The sequence below is a fragment of the Apteryx mantelli genome, chromosome 3 (assembly GCF_036417845.1).
Source record: "Apteryx mantelli isolate bAptMan1 chromosome 3, bAptMan1.hap1, whole genome shotgun sequence".
NCBI lineage: Eukaryota > Metazoa > Chordata > Aves > Apterygiformes > Apterygidae > Apteryx > Apteryx mantelli.
The window spans coordinates 40,621,577-40,639,642 of NC_089980.1; the positions used below are offsets into that span (position 1 = coordinate 40,621,577).

Genomic DNA, 18,066 nt, shown 5'->3' on the forward strand with positions numbered 1-18,066 from the left:
AAAGGGTGAAGAGGTTGTGCAACTAGTGCAGTATGAGCAGCAGCAGAAAAAGTTCGGCTCATGCCACAGAACAAGTGAGTAACGGATAAACGTTATATGGAAGGGTAAGAGGCATTTGCGTGATATTCAGACAAGAGTCAGAAAAAAAACCTTATATAGTAGACTTTCAACAATGACGGGATTTAGACATCTAATCCTAATAAGTGTGGTTCACAAAAGTCTATGTAACTTTTTCAGACTCAATAGACATTACTGTTTTCAGGTTTAAAAAGTATTAAGACATTTCAAGTTCTGCTACTGCACATTACCGTCTTGCTCACAGTGAGCATCTCACTGTCTGTCTTCCACCTGAGGCTGTCTGGGATTCACAGCCTAGGTGTGTCAGCGCCTCAGATCCCCAGAGAATCTAAACAGGGAGGGATATTCAGATTGTATCTGAAATATAATGCTAGCATTAAGTCTAATCCAAAATCAGGAGTCAGTGACCTTTGTTCAGGAACAGGATGGGTAGTTTCTACAGTCCAGCAGTTGGAGCATTTTCCCAGGAGGTAAGGAATCCACATGCAATGTTCAATTTAATGCAGATTCACAGTGACATTTCCTACCTGTTAGAAGAACACCCTAGATATCAGGCTAGGCTGAGGTGGTGGTGGTGTTTGGAAACCAAGACACTGTGCAGAAACAAATGTAAAACACATTAGGGAGGGGAGAAACAGGGGCTATGGGTTCATGGGATTTTTTTCTGTTTCTACTGATCAGAGGGTATTGCTAGGTTCTATGACCTGTTCCTAACATTTCTATATTTTAACCTTAATATATAATACTTAAGCAGTCCTAGAAGCACACCAGTCATCTTCTGGTTGTGCTTCAAAGGAGGTATTCTAGGCCTGCAACTCCATCAATAGCCTATCACCTATCATTTCCCTCATCCTGTTCTCTGGATTTTGCAGGGATCAAGGCTCAGCTCTGTAACCTGCAAAGTTTCCCTGGTGTTTCAAATGGTTCCAATACTTTTCCTTGCCTCACTCCATATAATCATATAGTTTTGCTGTGGGATGGTAGAGTTGCAGCACTCCTGCCCCTAGAGGCTGTATTTGCACAGGTGAGCTTTCTGGTAGCCCTATGCCAGCACTGAAGTGATAAAGGTCATCGCTGAAAGGAGAGCGCTACGTAGAGAGCCAGCCTGAGAAACCTTCAGAAGATACTTGACTTCTGCTGTCTAATCTATCTTGACTGTGTCTTCCCCACTATTTGTAACTTCTATGCTTTACTTTGATCCAAAAGCTGATTCAGAGGATACTTGTGGGACAACTTGGCAAGTGCGTATAAATCTCTGGCGGGTGCTGGCTGAACTGGCCAGTTCCTGTGACTTTAGCAGAAAGCACTGACCACAGAACCGAGTTGGTTTAAGAGCGCTGAAAGTACATTCTGCTTCATTCACCCACTGTGAAGCCGTTAAACATATTTTTCTGAAATGCCCAAGGCCCTCTTTTCCTGCTGCTCCTAAACTGAAGCACTGCTGAGCAGCTCTGGCAGCAGTTTTGCTTTGGGGATTTTATCTTATTGCAACCTGAGCCCACTCAGGGCCTACAGGTGGTGCTTCCATTCACGCCTAGTCTCTAGTGCAGTAGCCATAGTGTTAAAAAGGACATAAAAGGAATTTTTAAAAATCCTTGATAGTTATAATACAGACACTTTAAAGGTAACAGGGCACTTACTTTCTTCCCATCAATAATCAGTTTATACAGGTGAGAAAGCAGTATTAGATATTCGGAAGCAGCCGGTTTCTCTTACTGAAATAACTCATGCCAGGATCAGCCCATGGATCAATAGCAGAATACTCTTTTGGTGCTCACTGACCCACATCCACACAACACTGCTAGTCCAAAGGGCCTAATAAATCCTTCTTGTAAGGAAAGTATATTCATAAGCTACAGAATGACAGATTCTCCCCTTTGAAGCAGAAGGCCTGGAGAACACAAGAACCCAGCCACAGAAACACATTCACGGATCCCATACTCCTGACAGAGCTCACCAGCACATTTTCATGCCTGACTTTTACAAATCCTGCTAAAGGACTGCAATCAGACAAGAAAGCGCAGGTCACTGAATCAGTAAGTACCTGACCTCCAGAAAGATGAACTTTCTCACTAAAATCCACATAAGTGCTTAATAACTTAATCTAGCACAACTTTCATTAGTGACAGTTACATAGATCACAGAAGAGGAAGAGACATAAGCACACTTCTTCTGCCCTCTGACCAGTGCAGTTTCAACCACCCCTTATACATGCTCTCCTGTATTTTATCTGATTCATTTCTAAAAATCCCTCAAGCCGTGGGCTTTCTGTCTTTTCCCTTGAGTAACTGTTCTCTCTGATGGTCAAAAACAGGACAGTTTTGCTTTGTGCTGGGAGGTTCATCACTAGCAGCTAAGTTAATAAGCCTTTTTTCTCCCCTGCCCTGTCAAGCATGTGTTGATAGCACTGGGTTTCAAAATGTATCAGAGAAACTTACTGAATTCAGACAGGAATTCAATGGGCAAAAGATGGTGTCACATGTGGTATCCAGAAAAGTTAAATTGTGGCAAGGCTGGTCATTTACAGTTAAACCAAAGATGCTCAGCATGTGCTAAGCTAAAGCATGCCAACCTCTCTTCTCTCTTCCATCCTCTTTTTTTGGATACAGACTACTGCTGTTACAAATATTTCTCCATTCCCTTGTTTCATTCCAGTAACTTGTGAGTCACTTTTGGAAAGACTTTTGTCTCGCTCCTTCCAAAATCCCAGACATCTTCCTTCCAAAAAAAAAAAAAAAAAAAAAAAAGGGACTAAAAATGAGCAAGCATTGCAAACCTGTGGTCCTCCAACAGCAAATTCTTTAAATCCTTCAAGAAACATCAATCACCTGATTGCAGAGCTGTGAAAATCTAGGGCTCTTCTATGCCTGAGTGGCAAGATTCCCCAAGCCCCTCTCTTGAGGGTGCAGGGGGTTGTTTCACCACTTTTTAGCTAAATGCCCATCAAAGCAACACAACTCCTGCCCAGATGTCCCAACCTATAACACACTGATAAACTGTTAAAATGGAATTATCTGTAATCATTATGTTTGTATTTAACCAGCTAGAATGGGTTGTTATCTAGGTGGGGGAAACATCAGCAATCTCCAAAGCCACACAAAATTTTTCTGTGCAGCTGCTTTTCAGAGTTTTTCTTCTCTCCTCTAAGTTCACTGTGCACCTAAACTGGACTTTGGGACAAACTGATGCTAGGTGAAACTCTTTTGTACCATTTGATCATACAAAACAAAATGCAGATGCTGCACCATGACAACAGTGAGGTCCATCAGCAATGAAAAGGAGGCTAGAAATTGAATTCAACTGTTAACCTCAGCTGTAAGCAAGCTATTTGCAAACATCTGTTAGGCTCCATGACTTCCCTATTTGAAGACCAGACTACTTCCCAAGGCAAAACAAGAGCATAACACTTACCCCACCAGCCCTTCATAATGAGCTGAGTCAGGCAGCAAGGCCCATACCCCCAAATGTCTTGGGGACAGTTAATGCTCCCAAGAACTGAGCTGTAAGTCTCCTCCAAAGGAAGAATCTGTAAAGCATGTTTTCACAGGTGATTATGAAATCACTGATCACTCAGAAGAGATACTTTCCAGTGGTAGGCAAGATCACAAATGACCAAAGCAAAATACTGGGCTAATATAGCAGCTGTTTAATGCATTTTTCCATACAGACTTGGAAGTTCCTTCTAAGCACTTCTTATTTTGCTTCAATAGGCAATGTGGACTACATTAGAGGTCCAGTGAGGGAAAATGCCATAGGGCAATTGAAACCAAAGGCAAGCTATTAAAGAAAAAAAGAAGAAACGGAGAACTGACAAATCAGGAGGCAAAGATAATTCTGATTTAATGCTACACTGAATGCAGTTGGACTAAGATCGAGACCTAATAATTTGTCATTCATTCCATTTTAACGTTACCTCTACTTAACGAGCACAGAGGGAATGCTCTGCATTAATATTTTCAAGAAAACAATTTTGCTTGTGCAGCAGCTGCAAGCTGTATGACTCTTGATTTTTTTTTAAATGTCAGTGCAGTTCATCACGTACTTCAGTCTATACATGAAAAGTGCCAGGAGGTATTTCTGGAGACTAAATTAAGGGGCCCACCAAGCTTCAGCTCCTATGTGGGGCTGTAGTGCAGTAGGGCTATGCCACAGCTACAGAAACTAAAGGAAAAGTCTTGCGTTGCAGGAGAAGCACAGAGCAAATACAAGTTAAACTCTATAGTCTCTCTATTCCTGAAAGCTTCAGTAGTGAAAACATTCATTACAGAGCTGAGTGCTGAAGGGAACTAAGTACCTACAGTCCTGAAGCAGAGCCACCCAAACTCCCACACAGGAATTATTTCCACTCTGGGAGGAATCTGGACTTCAGGATGCTAGGGGAGCCGAGCACCATCTTTTCTCTTCACTTCCCAACAGGCTTCATCTCTGATGTTTTGGCTTTCAGAAGCTGAGAACAAAATATAGCCTCCTAAGTGAGGAAACAGGCTATGCAGTTATTCTAGTGAGGGACACCAGCATGAAAACTAAGATACTTTTGTACCTGTCTCCAGGCAGTAAGAACCCAATGTGAGAAACTGTACAGTATTTTGTAGCTCCGACTCATGCTCTAGGACCCGCATCCCACTCCCTGCACACACAAACACATCATTTAGAAGGGTAAATCAACACTGAACAGTTTGAGCTTCCTTTAAGATGCCTAGTATTGATGAAAGGTTCTGCAGAGAATGGTATCTTTTTTTTTCTCCCAAGCCAAGGGCAACTTAAATCGTGGCTATCCAGGGTCCCAGGAAAGAAGGGGACTTGCAAAAACAACATTTAGGGATAAGAGGAGATTTTAGCCTTCATGGTCCACTTGGATATTTGCTGAGGTTGCTCGCTAGCGAGGATGATACTTTACAATGTGTCTGAGGTAAGGAAGGAGTAGAATGCAGTGACCGCGGTAAATCTTGTCTCCTGCATCACAGATTTGAGGCTGTGTTTGCTTCCATTTACTCAGCTAAATAAATGTCAACAGTTGGGATATCAGACAGACAGCTGGTGATCCAGAGGGAAATGGGGACAGAAAGAGCAGAAGAGATGGGTTGTCTGAGCTTATGCCCAAGTTGCACACAGGTGCTTCTGTTTTGCATTCCAAATATTTCCCCATTGGGGGCTTCATATAGAGCTCACAATGGAACTCAAACACACATCTCTGGCTAACATTTAAACAAAAAAAATTCTACCAGCAATAACCCAAGCTGTGAGAACAGATCAAATGAATGGTGAATGGAACCACAGTTCCTGAAACCTGACTATACCATCTGCATTTTACACACTTACTTTTTTTTTTTTATTTCAACAAAGACAATGATGGGAGTGAAATGGAAGAATGGTAGAGTTTGAATACCTTCTGTGTGCATAATGAGCAGATTTAGGAACCCCAGAACAGGTTTTTCCCTAAAACCATTTAATTTTTGGTTCATTTGCATTTCTGAAGTGGGAAAGTAGCATGCCTCACAAAAATCACACCAGTACAAAGCACACTTTGGCTTCAATTAAAAAAAAGGAAAAAAAAAGCACAATATTTATTAAAATGTTTGACACAGGAAATTACAATGATATGGAAAACAAGACCACAGAGAACCTATCAACCTGCAAGTATAAGACAAGGAATGTCTAATTTCCAGGAAAGAGCTTTTCCAAAGTCCTGATTGGAATCTTGAAAGAACTCAACAAATTCTTTCCTGGAGAACAACCACGGAGACTCCAGTTTGGGGGCCCTGAAAACACTACAGGTCCTGTGAGAAGGGTTAAGCAGTTTAGGCTGCCAGTCAGATACTTTACGCTTGTTTAGATCCCATAGCCACATGCTTGCACAGAAATTCATTCTGGAACCAGTCACAGTACAGCCATGGCCAAGATGATACTGGACTACCTTGGGCTATTTAGCCCTAGGGAAGAAGCTGTGAGCATGGCACAGCTTCATTCTAATCCCAGATAGATAGTGCCCAGAGTCCAAGATAGTATTCCTGCCCAGCACTGCTCCATGGATGCCACATGGTTCTAGGTTGCTCAGAAGTTGGCTTGAAGATCTTGCCATGGCATTGTATTTCTCAGTGTAAAATGACCTTAGCACCTCCAACTCAATGGTCTTGCTGGAACCTAATGCATAAAATTGTGGCTTTTCTTTTCCTCTCACCTCACTTACCTTGCTTTTGAGGAACACCAGGCAATAATCATGGACTCTTTTCTAACATTTTATATCCAGTGTTTCATAAGAAAAAGGAACAGATGTGCAAGTAAGGTGGCAACATGCATGAACAAGTTTTCTCATTTCATGCAAGCAACTGACATCCTGGGTAATTCTCATGAAATGGAGAAATGTATCCCAGAATGAAAAATGTTTTAATGCTTTCAACTTCTTCCTCCACCTGACTGATCTGCAGAAGTTTATGCTATAGTATGTTTCTGATTAAGATGCTGGGCCCAAAAATCACTGGCCAACAAAGTTTGATTAATATTCAACAGTTTGGGGTTTTTTTTCCTGCTGCTCTCTGCATAACACTAGAGCAACCTCAGTGGAGATAGATATTTGTTCCACTTGCTTCAGGTTTACAGAGATGTTGATTTCAAATTCATTGCTGTGTCCATCTCATGTTGGCATTTCTTGGCTCTTCTTACTGACACAACCCAGATGAACAGAGAACCTGCCAGGACTCCAGCTATTGCTGCCACAATGACAGCCCAGTAGGGGACTGAAGGTTCGTTTTTCTCCAAGATGGGAGACGAATTTCTGAATCCACTGTTTCTTACTGTGAAAAGAAAGGGTTTCTCCTACAAAGGGAGATCAAAGGGTTTTACTGACCACAGATGACTCAACAGGCAGCATTCAGACAATATGCCATCACCCCTTCCCAGAGAAGAAATGTCAATCTTTAGCTAGATTATCAACCATTTCTCCCTTCTGTCTATTTTAGTCCAAAAGAATTAAAGACTATTTTCTGCCTTATGGCCTGAAAGTTCTTAGAAGAACAAAAGAGGACCCGTTTCAGAATCAGCAGTGGTGGCATCAATTCCCAACTTGTTTGTTGCAGACAGCCAAATGGAAACATGTAGACTAGTTAAAACTGGCTTAAGTGAGAGGCTTTCCACTACAGGGAGGATGATATTTTTGCATTAAGTCTTAAGTAGATTTTCCTGAAGACCTGCCATGTGATCACCTGTTACAGAACAGGAGGATATTTTTGCTGTTTAAAACCTTCAAAAAGATACTCTTTTAATGAACATCACCAACAAGAAGAAAGGAGAAAAACAAAAGTAGTTCAAAGGAAAGTATGGGCATCTTCATCTTTACTTACTGCAGTTGGACACTTGAGTTTTGATCTGTCACGGGTAAAGTTGTTGTAACTCTGCTTCTCACCAACTGGCTCCAGCTGAAGAAGAGAAAAGCAATAGTAAACATAATGACGAAGTTTGCTTCCTCAAACTCTCCTGGCTTGGGTAGTTACAACTTCTTATCTAATCTTTTGATGCTTGGAGCAATGAAAAAATGTAGGAGAAGATAGATCACAGGAAAGTTTCCAAACATTTTAACACTCATGAACCAAAGACACTGAGAATCTGATGAACTGTCTGCTGAAATGCTCCCTAGGAGTGAGGGGCATGAGAAGCCTTTCCTTCTTTTTGCGCCAAGTGCAGGAGAAAATAACTCTGAATACCACATACATTAAATATTCTGCTAAAACAAAGAGGTTCAATATACACCCAGTTCTCCCCCCCACCCCCAACACACATCCCAAATGACAGTATAAGCCATTGGGAACAAACCACATGACAGACGTTAATCATGTTACTTAGCATGGTACTGAAAGAAAGTAAATGCCACAGTGGTGGCAGCGGCTTCAGGAAAGATACAGAGTTACAAAGACCGGACAAGATAGTACCAATCTTTGCAGTCTTCACTTGGACAAGAAATTCCCTGGGAGTTTTAGCTAAGGCTATGTTCACCAGATTGAAAGAACTGAGTTAAATAGAGCCTTTTACATTATCAACTAAGCTGCACTAAGGTGACCATAGGCTCACCCTGAGTGCATTTCAAATGCAGAATAAAGTACGTCCAGGCTAATGCCATAGCATTTGTGGTTGGCTAGGAGCGCCACATGCCATCAGTCACCATGGTTAAGCTAACAAGCAGAAGCTTGCTCAGTCATGTTAACGGAAGTGTTTACAACTGTGTATGAAAATGCCTGAAGTAAAGGCTTCAGGACTGGTCTATAGAGAATAGCAGAATTGTCATCCAACACTTCTGGGAATACAGTGCAGAGCAGTGCTGTTGCTTCTGCTGTTATCTATACAGGCATTTACTGTCCTCAAGAGATTAAAGTGTCACCTGTATGGTGAAGAGAAACAATACCTCAAGAAACCAAACACAGTGTGGAGAAAAGAAAAGAAATTCTACTAATAAGATTCCCATATGGAAACACTGGGAATACTTTTTCTCTATAGTTTGGTGATAAAAAGTGGAAGTACACACTGAAAACAAAATGAAAGCAATGAACCAAAACGAGATGCGGAAGGTAGCCTCTTTCATATTAAAAACATAAGTAGGGATGGAAAGAAAGCTAACAAATGTGGAAAAGTTGAGAAGCAAAACCACCGAATTGTAAGTTTTGCAGATTGTCATGGAGTTCTGCTGTTGGATAAAGGCAAATGTTGCATAAAAGTCTTAACCATTTGGCCTACCTGCAGGCAAATGTTGAGAAGATTGAATTTGGAAGTTTTGCTGTATCTTAAAGGGAACAGCCAAAATTCTGATGTTATTATTTGTAAGCTATGTGGCTTGTATCCTACAGTGTTCTGTCTGCAGTCCAGCTGGTTATTTGTAGATAATTGTAACACTTCCAGTGCCAAAGCACTTGGTAAGGAGTCTGGCGTGGAGCCCAGACAAGGATGATAAGGTGCAAAATTCTGTAGCCAGCAGTATTCACCTCATCTCTACGCAATCCCTACCTCAGAAGCATTAGTTTCTGAGCACTGAGGATAACCGCATCCCTGAGTCCACATGTGTAAAGGACAATTTTTGGAAGAAAGCAGCACACAGTTCCTGCAGAGCCTTGCAGCAGACATGGAGACAGAATACAAGCTAAATGCACTGTCCATGTGCTCTTCTCCTGCGCCAGTGGACTGAGGAGGTGGATTTGCAACCACTGGGGCCCCTTAAGACAACAGGGCCTTCTGACTTCAGAGAGTGTTTTGCAGTGTGTGAGGCAGGCAGGGCAAAGAGCATCAGGGGGAGAGAGAGGCTCCTTAAGCCATCCCCATCCCTGCATACCCACGCAACAGCCAGGCACAGTCTGGCCCTTCATCTGCACTGATGTGAATCCATGTCATTTGGCCATGAGTCTACAGCCTGCTGAGCTTTTCAGTGAACAAGAAAACAATACAGCCTTAGAGTAAGCTTGCACAACCTCTCTGTACAAGGATGGCAAGTGAAAAACAGAAATGTGCTACCAGAACTAGATTTAAATAATAAACAGCCAAACCTTCAGTTAACACAGATCAACAGAGCTCTATTGAAGTGAATAGTTTTGCTTTACATTAGTAAGAATCTGGTTCCCAGTATCCCAGTAGAAGGCTTTGTGTCAATATTCCTATGTGTGTAGAAAATGAGTGACAGCCTGGACAGAATAAAACTTGGGTGGCATAGAGAAAGGACTAATCATGATTCAGGAATGAGTAACGGCCAGCAGAAACACCATGTGGCAACAGAAATCCAACCTAAAGCTACCATATGCCCAAGTGCGATCTTTTTTTTTTTCTTCTTGGAATCTACAGCCATGCACAATTTGAATGTTTTCTACATTTGTTTGGGGTTTTCAGGCCACTGTTAGTCCTACTGCACAATAAAGCTTATCAGGCTGCTGACATCTGGAAGCCCAGAGAGTGAAGCCTGGCATTGGAAAACAGGCAGATTTGCTATGTGTGCACAAATCAACGGTTTAGTGCAAGTGCATGCACTGTACACCTATTGCTTCCTATAACTCTGGCCCTCAGCTCATATGCTATGCTGAGCAACTGCATGGGTTTCTGCCCTGAATTTCCCAGTCCTTGAGCTCATGTTCATTCCAGAGGATCCTGCAAGTTTCTTGTCTCACTCAAGCTTTTCATTAAAATGAAAAGCAATTTGCCTCCATTTATGTCTATTTCTTGTATAAACCAGGATGCAGGACCTATGCTAGCACAGTGTGTTTGGGAACTGGTGTTTATGAGACAAGAGGAAGAAATGTTGCTGCAGCATAAAAATGTCATAGTATTCCTTCCACAGTATTGCTTTGAAAGTGACGGCAACATTGGAATAACCAAGTTCATCATATGCCCTTTACACACTCTGCCAGCACTATTCAAAAGCTGCCATTTCCCCCCAAAATGACAGAAGGAATGTGGCTGCAGAGGAAGCCTAGGTGCGATTTCAGCTCACCATTAGTTTCAGTGACTCTACTAGAATTGCCTCAGATACTAGAGTAGGTGGTACAACATGTCCATACTATTAATGGCAGCAAAAATTCAATCACATGTATATTCTAATAAATCTAACAATTCACTGTAGAAGGGCAAGCTAATTCAACATAGACATTTTTAGGAAACCTACAGGATTGAATGTTTAACTAGACTGAATTTGATTTAATGCAAAACATTTGCCAAATCAGAAGGGAGTTTTTCTTCAGAACTCATGGGACTCTCAGAATTTCTCATCTTGAATGAGCAAAGGCTTATACTGTTTTATACAACATGATTGCTTCGGACTGTGCTCCCAAACAATGCAACCTGAGAAGGACCTCTTCTTAGAGCTCAGGATTCCCCCTCCTGTTAGCCTACCCATTTTATTCCTCACTGTTTTATTTTGGACACCTTTCTCATGATTTTGTGTGGGGACTCCTACCACAAACACATAAGGATCTATTCCATAATCTCTTACCATATTATTCCAGAGAGCCATAGCCATCTCAGCATAGCCTCTTTCACTGAAATGAAAGCAATCTGCAGAGAAGAAACTCAGATCTGGCTTTCCATTCTGCAACAAAAAGCAAAATACTTTTCTCAGCACTTACTAAACTTTGAGATCTGACATACTGTATCTAAAAGTACACTATACTTGGCATATCCCCTTCATAATTTTGGAATTTTCTTAGAGGCGATATATTCTTATTTCAACACTATACACAAACTTAAGTACTGTCTAACCGCAAGTTGCGTACTGCATCTTGAGACCTTCTGTGTAATGTAGTCTGCTCAACTTCACACAGCACTTTCCATACTAAAACTAAACTTGTCATTAAACTGACAATCATAGCTCTTACATGGACACTGCTATTGACCCATAGCTCACCCTGCAAAGAACTGGTAGGAAACTGGATGCTTATTTTTGCTTGTCAAGTTTCTATAGCTCAGCCTCGGATTTATAATCTTTCAGGTTTTGAAATTTGTGCTGTATTTCAGGTGAATGTCCAAAATTGTGGGCTTATCCAGCTGTGGCAAATGCCTTTCTTAGGGAAAATTTGCCTTATCACTGCCAAAATGGTAACTAGTCAGTGAACTTGAAGACTGCCAGAACACAATGGTGATGATATGACAAAAGGATTATGCACAATTGGGTGCTTTAAACTAGGATTCACACTTAATCTTCATATTCTGAACTACACAGCGTACAAAATGCTAAGGCTCAAGAATGAGAGAATCAGCCTTTAGCTTCCAAAGTTGCTTTCTATTTCTATGCTGGGATAAACTGGACATACAGCATTTTCCAGTGAGTGATCTGGTCTCCACGTGAAGAAAACCTGAACGCATTTCATAACCTAGATCAGAAGGGAATTCTGGCATATGCCAGTTCTAGTCCCATACACAGGCAACAGGGGAACCAAAAGGGGACCAACATACAATCTAGATTAAGTCACAGGGTGCTTATATTTAATGTATGCACACCTTGAATGTTTCCCAAAGCCACTTTAATTCACAGAAACTATGGTCTTTCCTATTTTTTCCTTTGTTACCCTTACTTCTGGCTCCACTCTGCACTGCTAGACTATGCAGACAGAAGCCAAGCCAATCCTTGTTCCACGGATCTTACTAACTTTGATACTCAAGATGCTGGTCCTTGAATGATGAGCAAGAAAAAACAGCACTCACGCTATCCAAGGGCACAAAGGCATTTCGGAAAAATGGTTGCATGACAACTGCAAAGTCCTCACGCTGTTCATATCGACCACTGTTGACCATCTGTAAGGCTTCAGCCTGTGTGGAATTGCATGGCCAAAAACAGAAAAGTAACTTACAGGGTTCATCCAACTTCTGTCAACAATCACAAAAACATGCATATTACACTTTTCTCACTGTAGTCAACCATAAATTATTAATATAAATCCAGCTGGATAGTGTAAAGCAGTCCAGAAAATGGCAAAGAAAATAAATCTGGTTCATGAAGAGATTTTTCATGAGAAAAATGCAAAGAGGCTAGGACAATTTATCTGAAATGTAAAGATGATAATTTTTTTTAAACATACTTCATACCTTATAAAAACAGTGCTACACAATTGCAACAAGACTTAAAGTTTACAGAGAATTAAAAAAAAGGAATAAGCCCCAACTTTTTAGGAGTGGCAAATGAGTTCAGAGTGCCAACCTGAGACATTAGAAATCTGCTTGCTTTTTCAGAAAGGTGTACTTGAAGCAAAATAAGACAGGCATTGAAAATCAGCTGCTACTTTTTAAAATTATGGCCATGGACATTCGTGTGGATAATGAAAACACCTCATTACTACTTGGCAGCTTATGGGTAAAAATTCTCATGCTTCTGGTCATATCTCAAAATATTCCTAACCCCATTTCCTCAGTTAAGAACCGCCCCCCCCAGTAGGTTTATATGAGTATTTTCTAGGATAGATTTTTTGAACGTTGTCAGACTCATCAGGCAACATCCTCTGCTAGAGACAGAATAGTAACTAGAGAACATAATTTGATCTGATACAGCAATTCCTATGTTCATAAGAATAATGATGGAAGATTCTTCTGCTCCGATAGCTATTTATAGCTTTTGTTAAATTGGAGTGAATCTTATACCTTAGGCTATGAAAAGTTACTATCAGATTACAAGCTGACCCATGGTAAGATATCTGTGCACACAGATATCTTTACTTGTGGCAAAAGAAAGGAATATCAGGTTAGTTCAGTTTGTTTTCTTTACTAAGAGTTACCACAAAACAGCTGATGTGAGGTAATTTGTCACCCTTGCAGTGACATGTTAATTCATGTGAACTATTCATCGGATTCATAATGGACAAAAACACATAAAACAAAACAGACATCATAGTAACTCCTTTTCAGCTGTCCACACAGTAACTGGAAACAGAAGTGGTCTCAATCAGCCTCCAGCTCAGAACTGAGGTCAAATAATAAGGCAGCACGGAAAGACTTGTACTGCTGCTAACCAGGTAGCTGGCTAGGGTTTTAGATTGTAGCCACACTTAATCACCCCTATCTGTACTGCTAAGGGTATGTGTGAGAGAAACAGAAGTGAGGGAAGTAGTCAAGAAAAAGTAAATGGAGACAGAGGTGAAGATGACCAATTACAGAATTAAGGTATTACCTGAAAATCTCTGTTAACTCTTTTCATTTCTTGCAGTTCAGAAGAGCTTTCCTTGGGGGTTAAGAAACACGGGCAAACATTCCTTCAGAGAAAGAAATACTAAAATTAAAAGTTAGCATGGAACAGTCTATGTAGTTCTTTAGCAACATGTTTGTTTTCCAGAAGCTCAGAACAAGTGCTCAAAAGCTCAGATGGAGAAGGAGAGTCACCTCATTGGCTTAGAGATGGACAGGTACTTCAGAAAAATATCCCTATTGAACACCTATCATGTCCAGTTAAAGTCAATAAGAGCTGCAGCATTCAGAACCCTTGAAAGTCAGGGACAAAGTGTATATTGTGCCATACATTAGTAGTAAATCACATGTGTTAGAATTTAAAATCTATTCTGCTTACAGCAGAATTTTAGAAATCTTAGAGTTTAAAGACAGAAAAGACAAATTGTTCATGAAATCTGACTCCTCAGACTATTGTGTTTCATTCTGTTACCCCTGTATCTAGGGTAATGTCTGCTTGACTGAAATGTATACTCTGAAAAGGGTCTGGAATTAATATGAAGACATCAAGCAAGACAGTCAATTCACTATTTTCCTTTCTAGTGTATTTCAGTAGTTAATTGCTTTTATTATAAAACGTGCTAAACTTCATGAGGCATCAGCTCCCAGCCACTGGTCTTTGTTATACCTTCCTCTGTTAGACTAAAGAGCTTTTTCATATCCACACTGACTCCTGTGAAGTCACTGCTGCTCTCTAAATCATGTCTCTCAATCTTCTTTGAGTTAAGATTTTGGTCTCCTCCCTTGGGTGTGAAAAGCAGCTCCTGGTTCTGCATTCTGCCATACATAGCCCAACCTGCACCATAGGTTATGCAGCACTGAACGCAAGTAGAAACGTCAGGGATGCCAGCCTCTATTGCTGAGCTGTGAATGGCTAGGTGAACAGGCTTTGAAGTTCAGTAGTATGACAATTATATGGTGACTTGTGCTGTGACATGCTGCCTTAGTCAGAGCTGAGAAGAAAAGCAATGACTTAGACTGATATCTACAGGTGCATGCCTTTTAGCCAGAGTATTGGAAGAAGCGATAGTAAGTTGATGGGAATTAGTGCATTCATTTAAAGGCAGCAATGAAAGCAGCTTGAAAAGCTTGATGTGGATGTCCTACTGTAGCAGCAGTTTAGACTGATCCCAAAAAAAGCACTTTGAAAGGTGAAGATCTGTTCTACTCACTCACATTTCTGATATAGCACACTCTGAAGAGCTTGCTGCTATCTGACGCAGTCCAGAAAGCTCTAGTATCTCCACCATGTTGACAAAGACTCTCGGGAGCTGCAGGGTTTATAATAAACAGTCATACTGAGTCAGCGAACATGATACCACTACAAAGTGAGAAAGAAGTACGATCCATAGGTCAGAGAGTGAGTGCAAACTGCACTGACTGCAACCAATGGCATGTGCAAGGATAATGTATAAGGGAGAGGAGGGGGGTTAGGGAGGCACATAGTGGATGTCAGCCAAAAGATGAGTGGCAGCTTGTAAAAACTAGCTGAAATACGGCTTCACTCCCTGGGGCATTTCCATTTTCTCTAGGGTAAATAACACCTTGTGCAGTTGGTTTAGCCATCAAGATTGGCAGCAGGACTGTACTATATGTTTGGCTCACAGCAAAAACACCGTGAAACACACATTTTTTCTGAAACAGCAGCCCACTTTCTCAGGGCATTATCTAACATGGTCATTAGACTACTCCTCAGTGCTGCATTACAACTGCAGCTATTTGGAAGATGACCTTGGATGAAATACAATCACTGACAGTCTATCAGAGGTGAGAAAAACGTCACTCTGCTGCCAGGAACATAGCTTGCTAAGGTATCTTAAAACCTTACCTCCTCATAGAAAATATCCAAAGTGTCCTGAAGGTGCTTTATATACTTTTGTGCAGAATAGGTTTCCTGTGTAATTAAAAAAAAACAGATCAGTCTCCTTTCAGTAATCAAGGAGTTTACTGTTTTAACTGAACAAAGAGCCCCGTGAGAAGATACACTGACTCAATGCTCCTTTTTGCCTCTGATGGCACAGATGATATTTTTTGGATCAAGAGATTTATTGCCACACACACACAGAGGTTATATAGTGTTTGTTTTTCCACATAACTAATCTTCCCTTAATCTCTGTAGAACCACCCTCCCCAGGTATATAACAGTTCTTGGCAAAGTCTTTCCGTGATGAATGACTCCATAAATCACACCTCAGGATTTCATGGTGTCTTTCATGGGGCCCAGGCCGGGGGTATTTGGTTTATGAAGAGTGACACTTTTTTTTTTTTTAACTGCCAATTTAGGGAAGTGGAGATGGAGGCAGTCAGGCTCCACAAAGCTCTTGGGCAAAACAACTTTGTGAGGGTAATTGTAGAGGTGTAGCTGTGGGGGCAGAGATGCGAGTTAGCGTCCTCTAAAGGAAAAAGAGCCAACCTGACCAAGCAGTACCCGTCATTTCCATGGGCTGGGGTCCAGGCCCACAGCCTGTGCTGTGGGAACCTTTCTAGAGAGGATGACTGTTGAGAGCTAGGCAAAAGACATCTTTTTCACTAGAAACTGATGTATTTCATTTGGTGTCACTCTGATGCAATAACCAGGCACCTCCAATAATTTTTGCATGGAGACACTTTCCAGAATAAAACCTCACCCATGTCTCTTTAGCAACACGCATAAGACACCATACTGTCTTGATTGCTCTGTCTAGTTAGACTGGGAGATGTCTTCAGTTTATACTCCGTGTTTTGTTCAGTATGGCGCAGATTGCTGGTTCTTAAATAATGCATTGGTCCAGAGCTACAGTGCCGCAACATTAAAAGCTATGCACTCCTTTCTGGTACAATACAGATGAAAGGAATGGCAGTTCTAAGTGCTTTTTAGACAAAGAGGAGCTTTGGCTGACTGAGAGAGAGAGGAAGGCAAAATTTCCAAGGCTGGTCACCTGCCAAGCACCCAGACTAGCATGCCTAATTCAGAGATACAAACCTTGTCCAAGCAGTACTGACACAGGTCGTTGCCTCCAACAAAGACAGTGATCAACTTCCAGTCCTCCTTGAAGTTAATGTTCTAGTGGCACATAAAATAAACAGATTGCAGTGTCCTACCAGCTCAGAATTGCTTAGTCACACAGAGGTAACGTTTACAACTAGGGCTAAACGGGCTACAGGCATCAGGTCAGAACAGCAGAAAGAAGGCTTTGAGCTAAGAAGGCAGAAGAAAACTGTCCGAGGGGAAAATGTGAACTGCTTGCTAGTCTGGCCACAGTTCACTTTTTCTTTCATAAAGAAATTCCCTTCAGTAGACAAAAATTGTCAGGGTAGCTAAGTAGGGAGATATGTTTCTGTGGCAGGAAGTGTGCCAGGATGGATGTTAGCTTCAGGACAGGGATGGACAGGCGAGATTTGCCAGGCACGGCCAGACACCACCAGCAGCGTGGCAGTGAGCAGGGGCAGGGAGCGGATTCAGGAGTGACTCATGGGAGCGGTGGAGCTGGAGCTGCTGGGGATTGCTGCCAGCTGAGCAAGTATTACCCTGACTGCCAGGAGGGGAGAGGGGTGCCTCAGGGGCAGGCAGCTGGATTAAAATAGAAGAGTCCAGGAGGCTGGTGACTTCAGCAAGCTCATATAAGGGCAGCTGCAGCATCCACGTCACTGCAGCTAACAATAGGAGCTGCCAAGAGCTGGAACTCATCAAAACATTTTGTAACGTTCAGTACAAAGAAAGGAATCAAAGGCAACTATTTTTGGAGTGGTGTATTTACATAATAAACATCTGTGAGAGGAGCCCACAAACAGAGGAAGGGCCTGGGAATCACCCACAGGCCTGAATTCTCCTCCTTAACCTCAGGCTTTGCTCGGAAAGCCTTTTACAAGAGGCAAAGTGCAGCAGGGACTTTCCCCCACTCTTTTTAAAGCAGCACAAAAAAATCAGGGAATAAAACAAAGCTCTGGCACTACCTACTATTTTACTCAAGAGCCAGTGTTTCCAGTGGCAGTTCCCCTCACTCTGCCAAAGAGTCAGTAATGAGGAGTAACTGACAGCGGGGCTAGCATGCAGCTTCCGTCAAGCGTGCTGGCACAGAGAGACACGTGCTTTGACAAATCCTGCTCATTCAATACCTTCCTTTCCCATTCAGCCTGCGCCAAGGAGCACCAGGCACTCGCACTCCCTCACACAGCACTGTCCCTCAACCAACAGATCACACCCAGACAGCCATCCACCCGGACAAATTCAGCCAATGCTTGGTGAAGGGCAGCCTCAGTTTTCTTCCACATTTGCCACCTTCCGACCCAGCTTACAGCAGTGGCCACTATGTTGAAAGCAAAGTAGCCCTTTTGGTC

At 41.9% G+C, this 18,066-nt stretch overlaps 1 protein-coding gene across 1 annotated transcript in view; it reads right to left on the reverse strand.

The window, feature by feature from the left end:
• Window positions 1-5,612: 5,612 nt before the first annotated feature.
• PLB1 (phospholipase B1) overlaps window positions 5,613-18,066 on the reverse strand; it is an 83,552-nt gene continuing 71,098 nt past the window's right edge. Inside the window, exons 51-58 of the mRNA XM_013943815.2 lie at window positions 16,712-16,792; window positions 15,578-15,643; window positions 14,926-15,020; window positions 13,697-13,778; window positions 12,241-12,345; window positions 11,033-11,128; window positions 7,416-7,490; window positions 5,613-6,891 (exon numbers count right to left, since the gene is read on the reverse strand). Coding sequence (XP_013799269.2) covers window positions 6,670-6,891; window positions 7,416-7,490; window positions 11,033-11,128; window positions 12,241-12,345; window positions 13,697-13,778; window positions 14,926-15,020; window positions 15,578-15,643; window positions 16,712-16,792 — 822 coding nt within the window. The 3' untranslated portion in view covers window positions 5,613-6,669. The remainder of the gene's footprint in view (window positions 6,892-7,415; window positions 7,491-11,032; window positions 11,129-12,240; window positions 12,346-13,696; window positions 13,779-14,925; window positions 15,021-15,577; window positions 15,644-16,711; window positions 16,793-18,066) is intronic.